The sequence below is a fragment of the Abramis brama genome (assembly GCF_963993115.1).
Source record: "Abramis brama genome assembly, chromosome: 12".
NCBI lineage: Eukaryota > Metazoa > Chordata > Actinopteri > Cypriniformes > Leuciscidae > Abramis > Abramis brama.
Window position 1 is genome coordinate 13,776,994 of NC_139974.1, and position 14,637 is coordinate 13,791,630.

Below are 14,637 nucleotides of genomic sequence, written 5' to 3' on the forward strand. Positions count from 1 at the left end.
TATAAGAAAGAATATAACTGCATCTTAAAATGCTAAATTATCTGTTCTATAAATATATTGTATTGAGTTGTGCAGTTATATTTTTCCTTATACAGTAATTTCCATGTCATGCATTGAATTAATTATTGTTTTATGCTGTTTTATCACAGATGGCCAATGTACAACAAGAACAGTTACAGCAGGAAAAGACTATCCTCCAGCAGACTTTCTTTGCAGAAAAAGAGACACTGCTGAAGAAGGAGAAAGCCATTGAAGCAGAGAAAAAGAAGCTGGAGAAGCAATTTGAAGAGGAAGTAAAGAAGGCTGAAGCACTTAAAGATGAACAGGAGCGTCAGAAAAAGCAATTGGAGGAGGAGAGAAAGAAACTTCAGTCTGCCATGGATGCTGCCATCAAAAAGCAAAAGGATGCTGAGGAAGAGATGAATGCCAAGCAAAAAGAAATGAAAGAGCTTGAAAAGAAAAGAATTGAACAAGAGAAGCTTCTGGCAGAGGAAAACAAGAACTTGCGAGAAAAACTCCAGCTGCTTCAGAGTTCACAAAAGCCATCCCACACCAAGGAGATAGAAATTCAAACTGACAAAGTCCCTGAAAAAGAGTTAGTTCAAATGACAATGGTAGAAACAACAAAGAAGGTCCTAAATGGCTCTACAGAAGTGGATGGTGTGAAAAAAGATGTACCCTTGGCTTTTGATGGAATCAGAGAGAAGGTGCCTGCAAACAGACTTCATGAGATTGGTGTGCTCAGCAAAAAAGAATTTGACAAGCTTAAGAAAGGCAAAACAAATGTGGAAGAGCTTTCTAAGAATGACAAGGTCAAGATGTGCCTAAAAGGTAAAGATTGTATCGGTGGTGTAATAGTTGATCCCAACCAGAAAATGAGCATCTATCAAGCTTTGAAGGACAAGAAGATTACACAAAGCACAGCTATGATGCTTCTTGAAGCCCAAGCTGCATCCGGTTACATAATTGACCCCATTAAGAACAGAAGACTCTCTGTAAGCGAAGCTGTGAAGGATACCTTGATTGGACCTGAGTTGCACACCAAGTTGTTATCGGCCGAAAGGGCCGCCACAGGATTCAAAGATCCATTCACTGGAGATACAATCTCAGTGTTTGAAGCAATGAAAAAAGGTTTGATTGCAGAGGGCCAGGCCACAAAACTTCTTGATTCTCAATATGCAACTGGTGGGATAGTTGATCCTGTCAATAGCCACCGTGTAACTCTCCAAATGGCATGCACACAAGGTCAACTTGATGATGATCTAAGCAAAATTCTGTCCAGCCGTCCTGCTGACAAAAAAACATTCATTGATCCCAACACTCAGGATTGCCTCACTTATTCTGAGTTACTGGAGCGATGCAAACCAGATCCTGAGACAGGCATTCCATTACTACCAATCACAGAACATGCAGCCCAAATTGAAAGAACTTATACTGATGAGGAAACTAAAGATGTATTTAGTAAGGCAAACCTAACAGTTCCATTTGGAAGATTCAAAGGAAAGACTGTCACCATCTGGGAGGTCATAAACTCCGAGTACTTCACTGAAGATCAGAAAAAGGATCTTATCCGTCAGTACAAGACAGGCAAAATTACAGTTGAAAAAATTATTAGAATTGTAATAACTGTTGTAGAGGACAAGGAGAGCAAGAAGGAACCTGCATTTGATGGTTTGAGATCATCAGTGCCAGCTTCTGAACTTCTGGAAGCAAAGGTTATTAATAAAGATTTGTTCAACAAATTGCACAATGGAAAAGCTACTCTTAAAGAGGTCTCTGAGCTTGAACCTGTCAAGAAAGCCCTTAAGGGGACACACTGTATTGCTGGAGTGCAGATCGAGTCAACTTCTGAAAAGATGTCTTTCTACGGTGCCATGAAGAAGGGCTTGCTCGGAACAGAGTCTGCGCTAAACCTTCTGGAGGCCCAGGCTGGAACAGGCTTCATAATTGATCCAGTGAAAAATCAAAAGCTCACTGTTGATGAAGCAGTCAAAAGTGGTGTTGTTGGCCCAGAGCTGCATGAGAAATTGTTGTCTGCAGAAAGAGCTATTTGTGGTTACAAAGATCCATATACTGGAAAAACTGTATCCCTGTTTGAAGCAATGCAAAAAGATCTCATTAAGAAAGACCAAGGTGTCCGTCTGTTGGAAGCTCAACTTGCAACTGGAGGAATTATTGATCCTGAGAAAAGTTACCGCATCACTCCAGATATTGCATATAAACGTGGATACCTAAATGAGAAGATGAATGAAGACTTAAGCAGCCCATCAGTCTCCAATACCGTATTCATTGACCCAAACACACAAGAAAATGTCACTTATGCTGAACTGCTGAAAAGATGCATCCCTGATAAGCAGACTGGTCTTCCATTGCTTCCACTATCTGAAAAGACAGAAAAGACAGTCAAGTCAAAAGAAATAGAACCAGTTTCTGATGTGCAAACTAAAGAGACATTGAGCCATGCTACAGTTGAGTTGCACAGTGGAGTTTTTAAAGGAAGAATAGTCACCATTTGGGAGATTATCAATTCTGAATATTTCACAGAGGAACAAAGGATTGAATTCATCCGGCAATATAGATCAGGAATAATTACAATTGAAAAACTGATCAAGGTTGTGATCACTACAGTGGATGAAAAAGAAATGAAGAGACAGGGCGACTTTGATGGTTTTAGAGGACCTGTAACGGCCAGTTCCTTGCTTGAATCTAAAATCATTGACAAAGATACCTATGACAAAATCCAACAAGGAAAAAAGAAACCTGCAGAAGTTAGTGACTCCATCAAACGCTACTTGCAAGGTTCTGACTGTATTACTGGGGTATTTTTGGAAAAAACAAAGGAAAAACTCAGCATTTACCAAGCAATGAAGCAGAAACTACTGACATCAAACACAGGTGCTTCCCTGCTGGAAGCGCAGGCAGCTACTGGCTACATAGTTGATCCTATCAGGAATGAGAAGTTTACAGTGGATGATGCTGTTAAGACTGGCATTGTTGGTCCAGAGCTTCATGAAAAACTGCTTTCAGCAGAGAAAGCTGTTACTGGTTACAAAGATCCATACACTGGTAATAAGATCTCTCTTTTTCAAGCAATGCAAAAACAGCTTGTTCTAAGAGAACATGCTATACCTCTTCTAGATGCTCAGGAGGCCACTGGAGGTATAATTGATCCAGTAAATAGCCATCGACTTCCTAGTGATATAGCCATTCAGCGTGGCTACTTCAGCAAGCAATTAGCCAAATCTTTTAAAGACCCCACTGATGATATCAAAGGTTTCACTGACCCAAACAAAGATGAGAATATCACATACAAACAACTGAAAGAGAGATGTATGGCCGATCCAGAATTTGGAATTGCCCTGTTACCACTTTCTAAAGCCCAGACTCCAGAGCAAGCTGAAAAATCGTATGTTTACACTGAGGAACAAGCACAGACAGACTTAGCTAATACCCAAATAGACATACCACATGAAAGTTTTGCTGGAAAACAAGTGAACTTATGGGAAGTCATGAAATCAGATTTGCTTCCAGATGAGGAAAAACAAAGGCTCCTTGAACAGTATCGCTCAGGTAAAATCACAAAAGAGAGGATGATCATTATTATAATTGAAATCATTGAACAAAAAGAGATCATCAAGACTGAGCAGAGTATGTCATGTGATGTAATCAGACGCCGGGTTACTATTGATGAACTTTACAGATCTCGTATTATAGACCTTGAAACTTACAATCTGCTCAAACAAGGCAAGAAAACAATCCGGGAAGTCATGGAGATGGCAAGTGTGAAACACTATCTCTTTGGAACAGGCAGCATTGCTGGAATACTCTCTGATAACTATGCTAAGGTTAGCATCTACCAAGCCATGAAGAGAGGTCTCATTAAACCTGACATTGCCATTGATCTGTTGGAGGCACAAGCAGCGACAGGATTCATCACTGACCCTGTGAAAGATGAATTGTTGACAGTTGATGAGGCCGTCCGGAAGGGTCTTGTTGGCCCAGAGATCCATGACAAACTCTTGTCTGCTGAGAGAGCAGTCACAGGTTATAAGGATCCATACAGCGGTAAGGTTATTTCTCTATTCCAAGCCATGAAAAAGAACCTTGTTCCTGAGGATTATGCCATGAAGCTTTTGGAGGCCCAGGTAGCAACAGGTGGCCTCATGGATCCAGAGTACTACTTCCACCTCCCAATTGATGTCGCCATGCAACGTGGTTACATGAACAAAGAAACCAGTGAGAGGATATCTGATCCAAGTGGAGATGTCAAACAGTTTATAGATCCAACAACAGATGAAAAGCTGTCTTATGCCCTACTTCTCAAAAGATGCAAGGTTGATAAAGAGAGTGGCTTACGATTATTGTCTCTGGCGGACAAGAGACTTCTATTTAAGGGCCTTAGAAAACAAATCACTCCAGAGGAGTTGTTGCGCTCTCAAATTATTGATCAGAAGACCTACACAGCACTCATGGAGGGTACCATTTCTGTTGAGGACCTCAGTAAAGACCTAAAGAAATATCTTGAAGGCATCAGCTCTATTGCAGGCGTGTTTGTAGAGGCTACAAAAGATCGACTTTCAGTCTACCAAGCCATGAAGAAGAACATGATCAGACCAGGCACTGCCTTTGAACTTCTGGAGGCCCAAGCAGCTACTGGGTATGTGGTTGATCCAATCAAAAATCTCAAAATGAATGTCCACGAAGCTGTGAAAATGGGAGTCGTAGGACCAGAATTTAAAGACAAGCTTCTCTCTGCTGAACGAGCTGTGACTGGCTACAAAGATCCATACTCTGGCAAGGTGATCTCCCTGTTCCAGGCTATGAAGAAAGGTCTTATTCTGAAAGACCATGGTATTCGTCTGCTCGAGGCTCAAATAGCCACCGGTGGAATCATTGATCCTGAAGAGAGTCATCGACTTCCTGTTGAAATGGCCTACAAGCGGGGTCTTTTTGATGAGGAGATGAATGGTATTCTCACTGATCCCTCTGATGACACAAAGGGGTTCTTTGATCCAAACACAGAGGAGAATTTAACTTACCTCCAGCTGATGGAGCGCTGTATAACAGACCCTGAAACTGGACTTTCTCTATTACTGATGAAAGAAAAGAAACGGGAAAGAAAGACGTCCTCTAAGTCCTCAGTCCGCAAACGTAGAGTTGTTATCGTAGATCCAGAAACAGGAAAAGAGATGTCTGTGTATGAGGCATACCGCAAAGGACTCATTGACCATCAAACATATATTGAACTTGCAGAGCAAGAGTGTGAATGGGAAGAAATTACCACCTCATCATCAGATGGTGTTGTCAAGTCTATGATCACTGACAGAAGGTCTGGACGGCAGTATGACATTGATGATGCTATCTCCAAGGGCCTCATAGACCAGTCTGCTTTGGACCAGTACCGTGCTGGTACCCTTTCTATCACTGAATTTGCTGACATGCTCTCTGGCAATATGAGTGGCTTCAGATCGCGTTCATCTTCCTTTGGGTCCAACTCATCCTATCCCATGAGTCCAATTCCCTCCATAAAGACACCAGCTACAACCTGGACTGATCCAACTGAGGAAACTGGACCAGTGGCTGGAATCTTAGATACAGATACTTTGGAAAAGGTGTCAGTTACGGAGGCTATGCATCGGAATCTAGTTGACAACATCACTGGTCAAAGACTACTAGAAGCACAAGCATGCACAGGGGGAATTATTGACCCAAACACTGGAGAGAAATTCTCTGTTGCTGATGCTATGAACAAAGGGCTGGTGGACAAGATCATGGTTGATCGTATCAACCTAGCACAGAAAGCTTTTCAGGGATTTGAAGATCCAAGAACCAAAACCAAAATGTCTGCCTCTCAAGCCTTAAAGAAGGGTTGGCTCTACTATGAAGCTGGCCAACGTTTCCTTGAAGTCCAGTACCTAACAGGCGGTTTGATTGAACCAGATGTTTCAGGAAGAGTATCACTGGATGATGCTGTTAAGAAGGGCAATCTAGATGCACGCACTGCACAGAAACTAAGAGATGTCAGTGGATATTCCAAATACCTCACCTGCCCCAAAACAAAACTCAAGATCTCATACAAGGACGCCATGGACAGAAGTATGATAGAGGAAGGATCTGGCCTGAGATTGCTAGAAGCGTCCTCCCAGTCCAGTAAAGGTCTTTACAGCCCATACAGCATCAGTGGCTCTGGATCAACTTCAGGGTCTAGGTCTGGATCCAGAACTGGTTCAAGATCAGGCTCTAGAAGGGGAAGTTTTGATGCTACAGGTACAGGTTTCTCCATGGGTTTTTCTTCATCTTACAGCCCCACTAGCTATGGCCGCCGTTATGATTCAGGGGCACATGCTGGACTGCAGATGGATGAGCTAAAGCAAGCCCTTACAGCTTTAGCATCAGGCAGGAACTGTTGCTATGATGAAAAGAGAATATTCACATCATCACAAACTCAATCCTCTTTAGTTGCTTAATTTATGTACACAAAAAGGACATTTATCCTGCTCTGCATGATATTGCTAATGGGCTTTTTTACTTACGGGGATAATATTGCTATATAAGACTGGCTTTAATATTTTATTTCATTTTTATATATTTAGTTTAATATACATATGTTTGTCACTTGTTTTTTTCTCTCTCTTAATTTTCACATGACAATATGAAACTATCATATACAGTTTTTTCTGCACAACATTCATGGCAGAATCATAATCATATATTTTTTATATTCAATCCTTTCAATTTTTAGCAGTGTTAAATACTTATAGCCTCTCTTTTTGTATTTTTTTTTTTTTTTTTCATGTACCTTGTACTTTGGCACATGAATTATACTGAGAAGTTTCAAGAATGTATAGATTTCTCAGAGAGGATATGGTAATGCTTCAGATGAGATGTAAAAGTTATTTGTTATATATTTTTGTGTAAAGATCCCTAGGGTATCTGTACACCACTGAATATTTTAAGCCAGCATGGTAAAAAAAGTTGACTATCTGCAGAGTGGAATAAAGTCCATTTGGACACTCATGATTAGGAGCATGCCAATAAACAAAAAATTGGCAGCACTGCCATGGCCTTTGTTCAGTAGAAAGTCATTCTCTTCTCATTATTGAAAACTAGAAAACAATAAACTTTGTGCTATGCAGTCGTACCAGATAAAGTGAAATGGATTTACCCATCCTACAGTCATCTTAAAAACAGAACATCATTACAGAATTTGCCACAAATCACTCTCAAGATGACAGAGAAAAATCTTTAAAAACATAACTCACATCCCAACTTCCCACAATCGTCTCATTTTAAAGGGAACCTCACTTGCGCCTTAACCTTGTGACGTCTGCATTAACTTTCTTGTAAATGTAATGTTCACCTTCAATAGGCTTGAAAAATAAAGCCTAAATACGATAATAATGTTTCACTGCAGATTATATTATTATACAGATGTAAAATTTTTAATGTTTATTGTAGCATAAAAGTGTTATATTGTCTTGGGACAGTCCCTTCTATGTTACAATGTCAGTTTAAATATTAACTAACCTGGCCAATCATGTCAATTCAAAGACCTGCTTTTGATTTTGTTTTTGCAGAAAAACTCATGCACTGTGTAGTTATCAAATTAAACATTCTTAATATTATAAATGATAATGATAAAAATTATGGTCTCGTTTTTTTATAAGATGTGTCTTTCTGAGAGGGCACTATGTCTACAGAATTGCATAGTTACTCACACCTGACAACTGATTTTACAGAAACCGAGGTATTAATGTTTAATGTAGACTTGAAGACATGGTTAATGATTTTTGTCAAATTCCATAAAATACTTAAGATTTTTAGAATACAATAAAGCAATTAGCAGAAAAAAACCTGGAACCTTGAATATGCCCAGTCTACCTCTTTAAATTCATGTCCCCACTTGTTATAGTAACTAGCTTTGTTTTGAATCATCAAATAGCTCCATATCTTGCACTGCCACTTGAGCTTCACTTGTGTGTTTAGAGAATATGGAATGGATTGCTCCTTTCAAAAGATTCACATTGTGATCTTTCAACCAACATACATGTTCCACTACCTTTGTTTATGCTCCATATAAGAATTGTTACATTTATTTGGTTAAACACTAATGGTCTAGTCAGCTGATATTCACCCATAATGGTCAATTTTAACACTAAATCTGAAGTGTTTTAGTGTAGAACTAGAAACGTTGGAATGCTAGCCCACTGTTAATCAGTTTCTGCATAATAATATATTGTGTGTTGGTATAATGATGTAGGCCTATTGACGAGCATTACAAATAATTTAATATTGATCTCTGAACTGAATGTAGATGTGTACAAAAACAAGGACTCTGTAGGTTAACAAATTATGACATCTAAAATTGTAGTCATGTAATCGGAAAGAAAGACTAAGATAAGAATTTCAAAGGCACAAAAAGAAAATCTGTTTCAGTCTCTCCAATGCAATGTATTGTTTGGTGGTTTTTTAGACTTTTGGTTCACTGTACATATATATAAATCATAATACTTCAATTTTAGTTATATTTTCCTACATTATATCCTCTGCTTTTATGTTCTACTAACATGATTAAAATGATGCAATATGATCAGTTACAATACTCAGCAAAACCCTTTTAAAGGAAGCTTTTTGAGGCACTAAAAGGTATATTTGAAACTGTTCTGATATTAAATGCATGATATGAGTATGAAATGTTAATATCCTATTGTAAATAAACATTAAATATCTGCTGTACAATGTCAGTTACCCATGTGTCAACTCTTTGGTAGGAAAAAATGTCAACCATCAGCATTAAAACCAAATTAAAAGCATTAAAAATCTATTAAAGTTGGTTATATCTTACCTACATAATGGTTTAAATCAGTGTATGCACAATTTATGTAATCTTTTCAAATCCATCAACTTTAACTGAGACATTCGCCTTAGGGTAAGAGAGAGGTTGTATCATGCTTATGTGCTATGTGGTTTTGCAATGTGTTAGAAACTCCCTCAAGCTTACACACACTCAATTTGCATAATCACAAGAAAATGCTTGAAAGGTTGTGAATCTAATGAAAATCTAAAAATTTCTAAACAGAATATTTAGAAGAAAGAAATGCACCATTTTTAATCACTGTAAATGTGCAAGACAGTAGTATTGAGGTGTTTCACAGCATGACCGACAAATCTCTTATTCATTAAAAAAAAAAAAAAAAAAACACAACAATATTTGCATATAATCAAGAAACCAACATACTGAGCCAAAAGACACCGGTAAATCAAGGTTAACTTCATAATTACCATGTCATCAAAACATTGTGGTTAAATGGTGGCATTAATGATTATTTGCACGTTGGGTGTGTATTTTGATTAATTAACTATCTCTGAGCTTTGCCAAAATATTTAAAGTATAGGCTACTAACTCTATCTCCACCTAAACTTACCAAAATTCACTTCTAACTGTCAAAGATGGACTTTGGATTTAACAGGTTTGGATGCATTAAAATACAATGTCATCACATCATTTAGTCAGAACAAACTATTAATTAAGCACACCCAAAACAACTACATTCTTTTCTTTATCTTTGCTGAAACTGAATTGCACAGTTTCAGTTACTCATTTCAGAACAATGGGAATTAGTCCCTTCCTTTGCTGCTACAACATCTTATGCACCAATTTGATCCCAGTTAGGACAAGCACTGATGATGGGAGATCTGTAAATATAATAATATTTTAAGTGTAAGTAGGCCTGTTTCTATCTCGCTTTGTACACTATTGTCATGCTGCAAAAAGAAAATATCTCATTCTTTTTTAAATGTTTGTCACACTTTTTTAAAAAAAACAATAGAGGTTCTTTATTGGAATTGACGGTTCCACTAAGATCCTTTAACATCTTTGAAATGTGCAAAATGGTTCTTTACAGTGGAACAAGATAATATATATATATATATATATATATATATATATATATATATATATATATATATATATTGGATTAAAGTGTAGAATAAAAATATAGGCACTATTCATAAAATAATTTATATCATTGTAGTATTGTATGACTGAGCACCATACTCTCTCTCATCCCGCACAGTCACGTAGGCTACAGCATGCATTTTATCTATTCTGAATAACTGGATAGAAACAACCAGAAACTCTGTCAAAAGTGCCACTGAGCTGCAACTGCAATTTGAAAAAACATCAATTTGACCTTTGACCAAATAGCACCTTTTTTCAACAAGGGGGTTGCCATCCCTCCCTCAAGTCGAACCCTGGTTAGCGCACTAATTAATGTTAATAAATGAGACCTTATTGTAAAGTGTAACCAAATTTGGAGGCATCATTTACCAAATGTTTGTGGCAAATGTTTTCCTCCTACTAATAACAATCACATCACTTCAGGTGCTTTTTCTCATGCTCTTGACTTCCTGTTATTCAGGACATTGTGTGTCTGTCAAGATAAGAACAAAGAACATAAAGTGTGATGCATTATCCATCTGGGAGTGGCAGTAAGTTAGTGAGACAAGGAATAGGGAAACTAGAAATGTTATGCTATGTATAAATGTGCTTTACCGAGTTATCACATTTGAAATGAATTGGTTTCAATAGAAAACCCAGAGGAGCACAGTACACAGACCTGGATGGCATGATAACTGTTTTTTAGTAGGAGTGACTCTCATTTTGAAAAGTTTCCCTAACAGTTTTTATGATTCTGGGTGGGCATGATTCATTTCACTGCAAAATATATTCATTAATTAAACATGGTATTTACAATGTTATACTATAGCCTATTAAATGCTCTAACACAGACATTGATGACCAACGTGTATAACACCAAAGGTTTCTCACTGAAATCAATGGAGTAACCTGTGCATCAAAAAATGACGCTAAAGGGATACCTTGTGCGTTAAAAAGTGATGCAGAGCGAGGGGTCCTGACCCAGCGTCAATGTGACGAGTTGGGGGTGAGAACATGTTGCTCTGTATTGCAATGGAAGTCTGTGTTTTCTGAATGTGCAGTGCAAAGGCATGAAATACATCAAATTAGCATTACTCGAATAGAACAATTAATGCTCCAACAGGTTTTGACAGACTGTTAAATCATTCAACATTGTGTCCCAAAACATCGTTGGTGTTTGGTGGTGATTCTAATAATATATATTCACTGGCATTAAAGCTACACTGTGTAGGATTTTCTCCCATCTAGCAGTGAAATTGTTTATGACTACCAACTGAATATTACTTTCTAGCCCCTCCCATTCCGAGGGCGTTTTAAATCCTACGGTGGCCGTATTATTTAAAATCTGCCGGCAGTCGTGAGCAATCTCCCCCTCGCATTCGTCACGGTGCCACTGAGTGTAAAAACGCGAAAGGCGAAGCTTGAATTTCCAGGTATGTCCCTCTTTGGCTAATGTATTTTCAAGATGGAGGCGCAACATGGCTGCCGCCATTCGAGCGACTCGCTTCTAAATGGCAGATTCTACGCTTACGAGAATACTTGATTAGTTGGTAGAAGTAATTACACATTAATGAGCACATATAATTTTGAAAGAACAAAGTGTTTTTTGCTAAGAATCAACTTAAAAAATTACACAGGATGATGTTAACCCCTTCAGTGTGACTACAGTATATTCATAATGCAGTGTGGCCTAGACACCTTATTGCATATATAATGTTTACTATAAATATAGGTATACTATAAATATTTACTATAAATATTCAGTCCTGTCAGGGAAGACACTATTTAGGGTGCATAGCAACTTTATGAAAACACTAAAAATAATGGTCACACTTTATATAAGGAGTAATGATGCTGAAAATTCAGCTTTGCATCACAGGAATAAATTATTTTTTAAAGTATATTCAAATAGAAAACTATTATTTTAAGTTGTAATAATATTTCACAATATTAATTTTTTTTCTGTATTTTTGATCAAATAAATGCAGGCTTGATGAGCAGAAGAAACTTCTTTCAAAAACATTAAAAATAGTAATGTTTCCAAACTTTTGACCTGCACTGTATAAGTAAAAACATGCATGTACACAATAAGTGCATTGTATCAAATGATTAATTCAAATGTTAGTACATAATAGTTAAAGACATTTAAAATAAAGTGGGATCAAAATAATTGGCCTTGCTCACCTCAGAGGATTTAATCTCTATTGAATGCAATACTTGAAATCACATAAATTTGACATAATCTGTTGTTGATATTCAGTTAATTGTAAGATAATTTAACAAGAACACATTTAATTTGTTCAATTATTTATAACAATTTACTAGGGAAAGTTTAAGGCTAAATCTACCCCTTCTGGCATAGGTTTTTTTTTCTTCATTTTTTTATATTATTTAATCTTTTGAATTCTTTTTTGTTATACGTTTTATTAAAAAAATGTAGGCACATCTCAAATTTTGCTAGGGGGTTGTAAATATTAGAAAAATATATAAAATAAATAAAAGATAAAATGGCTTATGCAAATAGCATTGTTTAAAAATAATATATGAGGAAAAACTTTTATTTTAAACTTATTTTTATAAGAAATGCCAAAATGAGAGATCTAACCCTTATCACAGATTTTTCTCTGGAAAGAAAACTGTAAACTGCCACACCTTGTTTCTTTTGGCCAAGCCTTGCAAAGTTGTTCCGTCAGTTCTTATCGATTGCATCTGCTAACAAGTGTGGGAGTAGACGTTGTGAAAAGTGAGCGGAAAGACAAACGAGACATCATCCAAATTCTGGAGTGGTTTAAACATGAATATGTTGATTGTGAACATCTCTAACAAAAGAACCTGGAGCAGAGTGAAATTTATTTTTACATCTGAATACAACCCTCTCAACATGAAAGTACATGCATGAAACCACACCTTGAAACCACAGCTATGCTCATCTGGCTCTGCTAAGATAATTACAAGATCCTTTCCATAACAGGCAAACTCAGATAATTACAAGTTGAAAAGATCTGATTTGCCTTGAAGGTTTACTTCAACATGAATTGTTAGATTGTCTAATCATTTACTAATTTCTTCCTAATTTCACAATCCTTAAAGCTACACTGTGTAATTTTTTTGAAGTTGATTCTTAGCAAAAAACACTTTGTTCTTTCAAAATGATATGTGCTCATTAATGTGCAATTACTTCTACCAACTAATCAAGTATTCTCGTAAGCGTAAGCCATTTAGAATACATACGAGCGAGTCGCTCGAATGGCGGCAGCCATGTTGCGCCTCCATCTTGAAAATACATTAGCCAAAGAGAAATTCAAGCTTCGCCTTTCGCGTTTTTACACAGTGGCACCGTGACGAATACGAGGGGGAGATTACTCGCGACTGCCGGCAGATTTTAAATAATACGGCAACCGTAGGACTTAAAACGCCCTCGGAATGGGAGGGGCTAGAAAGTAATATTCAGTTGGTAGTCATAAACAATTTCACTGCTAGATGGGAGAAAATCCTACACAGTGTAGCTTTAATAGATCTGTGCAGATATTCCTTAATCAAGACTGATAGTTTGAAAACTAGCTAATACAGTGTTGATCAGAAAAAAATATCACAATTACATTTTATCACCAACCTAACAAGTCAAAACAACACATTTCACCAATCATTCTCTTGAAACATGCAGTACTTTGTGATCAATTCTAGGTTCAAGCACTAATTTGTGACATTATTAGTCAATGGTCCCTCTTAACCTGGTATCTTTGCTTTATCCATAAACAAAGAGCAGCGGGTAGAGCAGGATCTCATTCTATGCCCAGTGAAAGTGTCTCCACCAAGAAACAGAGATAAGACACTGCATGCAATCCAGTGCATTCTAATGTTGTTCTTCTTTAGTCACTTCTGTCTGCAGCAGTGTGGGGGTGTCAACATACCAACCCTTTTCACTGAAAGATGAGGAATTCAAAGACTTGAGAAATCTGGAACAGCTCCGGCTTGTTGCCTGCAGGGAATCAGCAACAAGGGGAGGTGCGGTGTGGTTTTGGCAACATGCATTGCTTGTTCTGTCAAATCAACAACATGATCGTCTCTTCAATATGCAAATATTCTGCACATTAAATGATATAACGAAACAGGGCAAGATAAAACTTGACTATGAATTATAAAAAGTAATTGATTTCTCTGGCAACGTGTATTGCGAAAAATGTAGGAGGGTTACAGGAATTTATTGAAGTTTCATGTTAAGTTTACCTAAAATGGAGCTTGGTTTAAAAAATGGGTCAGATTTCAAATTGGACCCTTATAAAGCCCTTATTATATACTAAAGTTTTTCTACAAGTAACTGTTTAAAAAATGAATGAATGAATAAGTAAAGTGCCCGTTGTTCATATCTTCATATCGTCCATTGTTCATAAACACTCGACTATATACATAATATAATTTATGTGAGTTACTATATGTGAGTTTATAATTTAATTTGAGTTACTATAATACCATTCAAAAGTTTTTTTTTTTTTTTGAGAAATAAAGACTTTTTGTTTAGCAAGGACATTCAATAGTAAATGCATTTATAATGTTACAAAAAAATTCTAGGTTACACTTTATTTTGCAGTAGGTTTACTTACGGTTTACTTACCCAAGAAAGTACTGGTAATATATGGTAACTAACTGGTTTGAGGTTAGGTTCAGGGTTAGTACCTATTGTTATAACCCAGTTATTG

At 37.1% G+C, this 14,637-nt stretch overlaps 1 protein-coding gene across 23 annotated transcripts in view; it reads left to right on the forward strand.

The window, feature by feature from the left end:
- pleca (plectin a) overlaps positions 1-8,739 on the forward strand; it is a 112,940-nt gene extending 104,201 nt beyond the window's left edge. For all 23 annotated transcript variants that reach the window (XM_084131885.1, XM_084131869.1, XM_084131880.1 and 20 more), the window contains one exon: positions 150-8,739. In XM_084131885.1, coding sequence (XP_083988011.1) covers positions 150-6,467 — 6,318 coding nt within the window. In that variant the 3' untranslated portion in view covers positions 6,468-8,739. The remainder of the gene's footprint in view (positions 1-149) is intronic.
- The last annotated feature ends 5,898 nt before the right edge of the window (positions 8,740-14,637 follow it).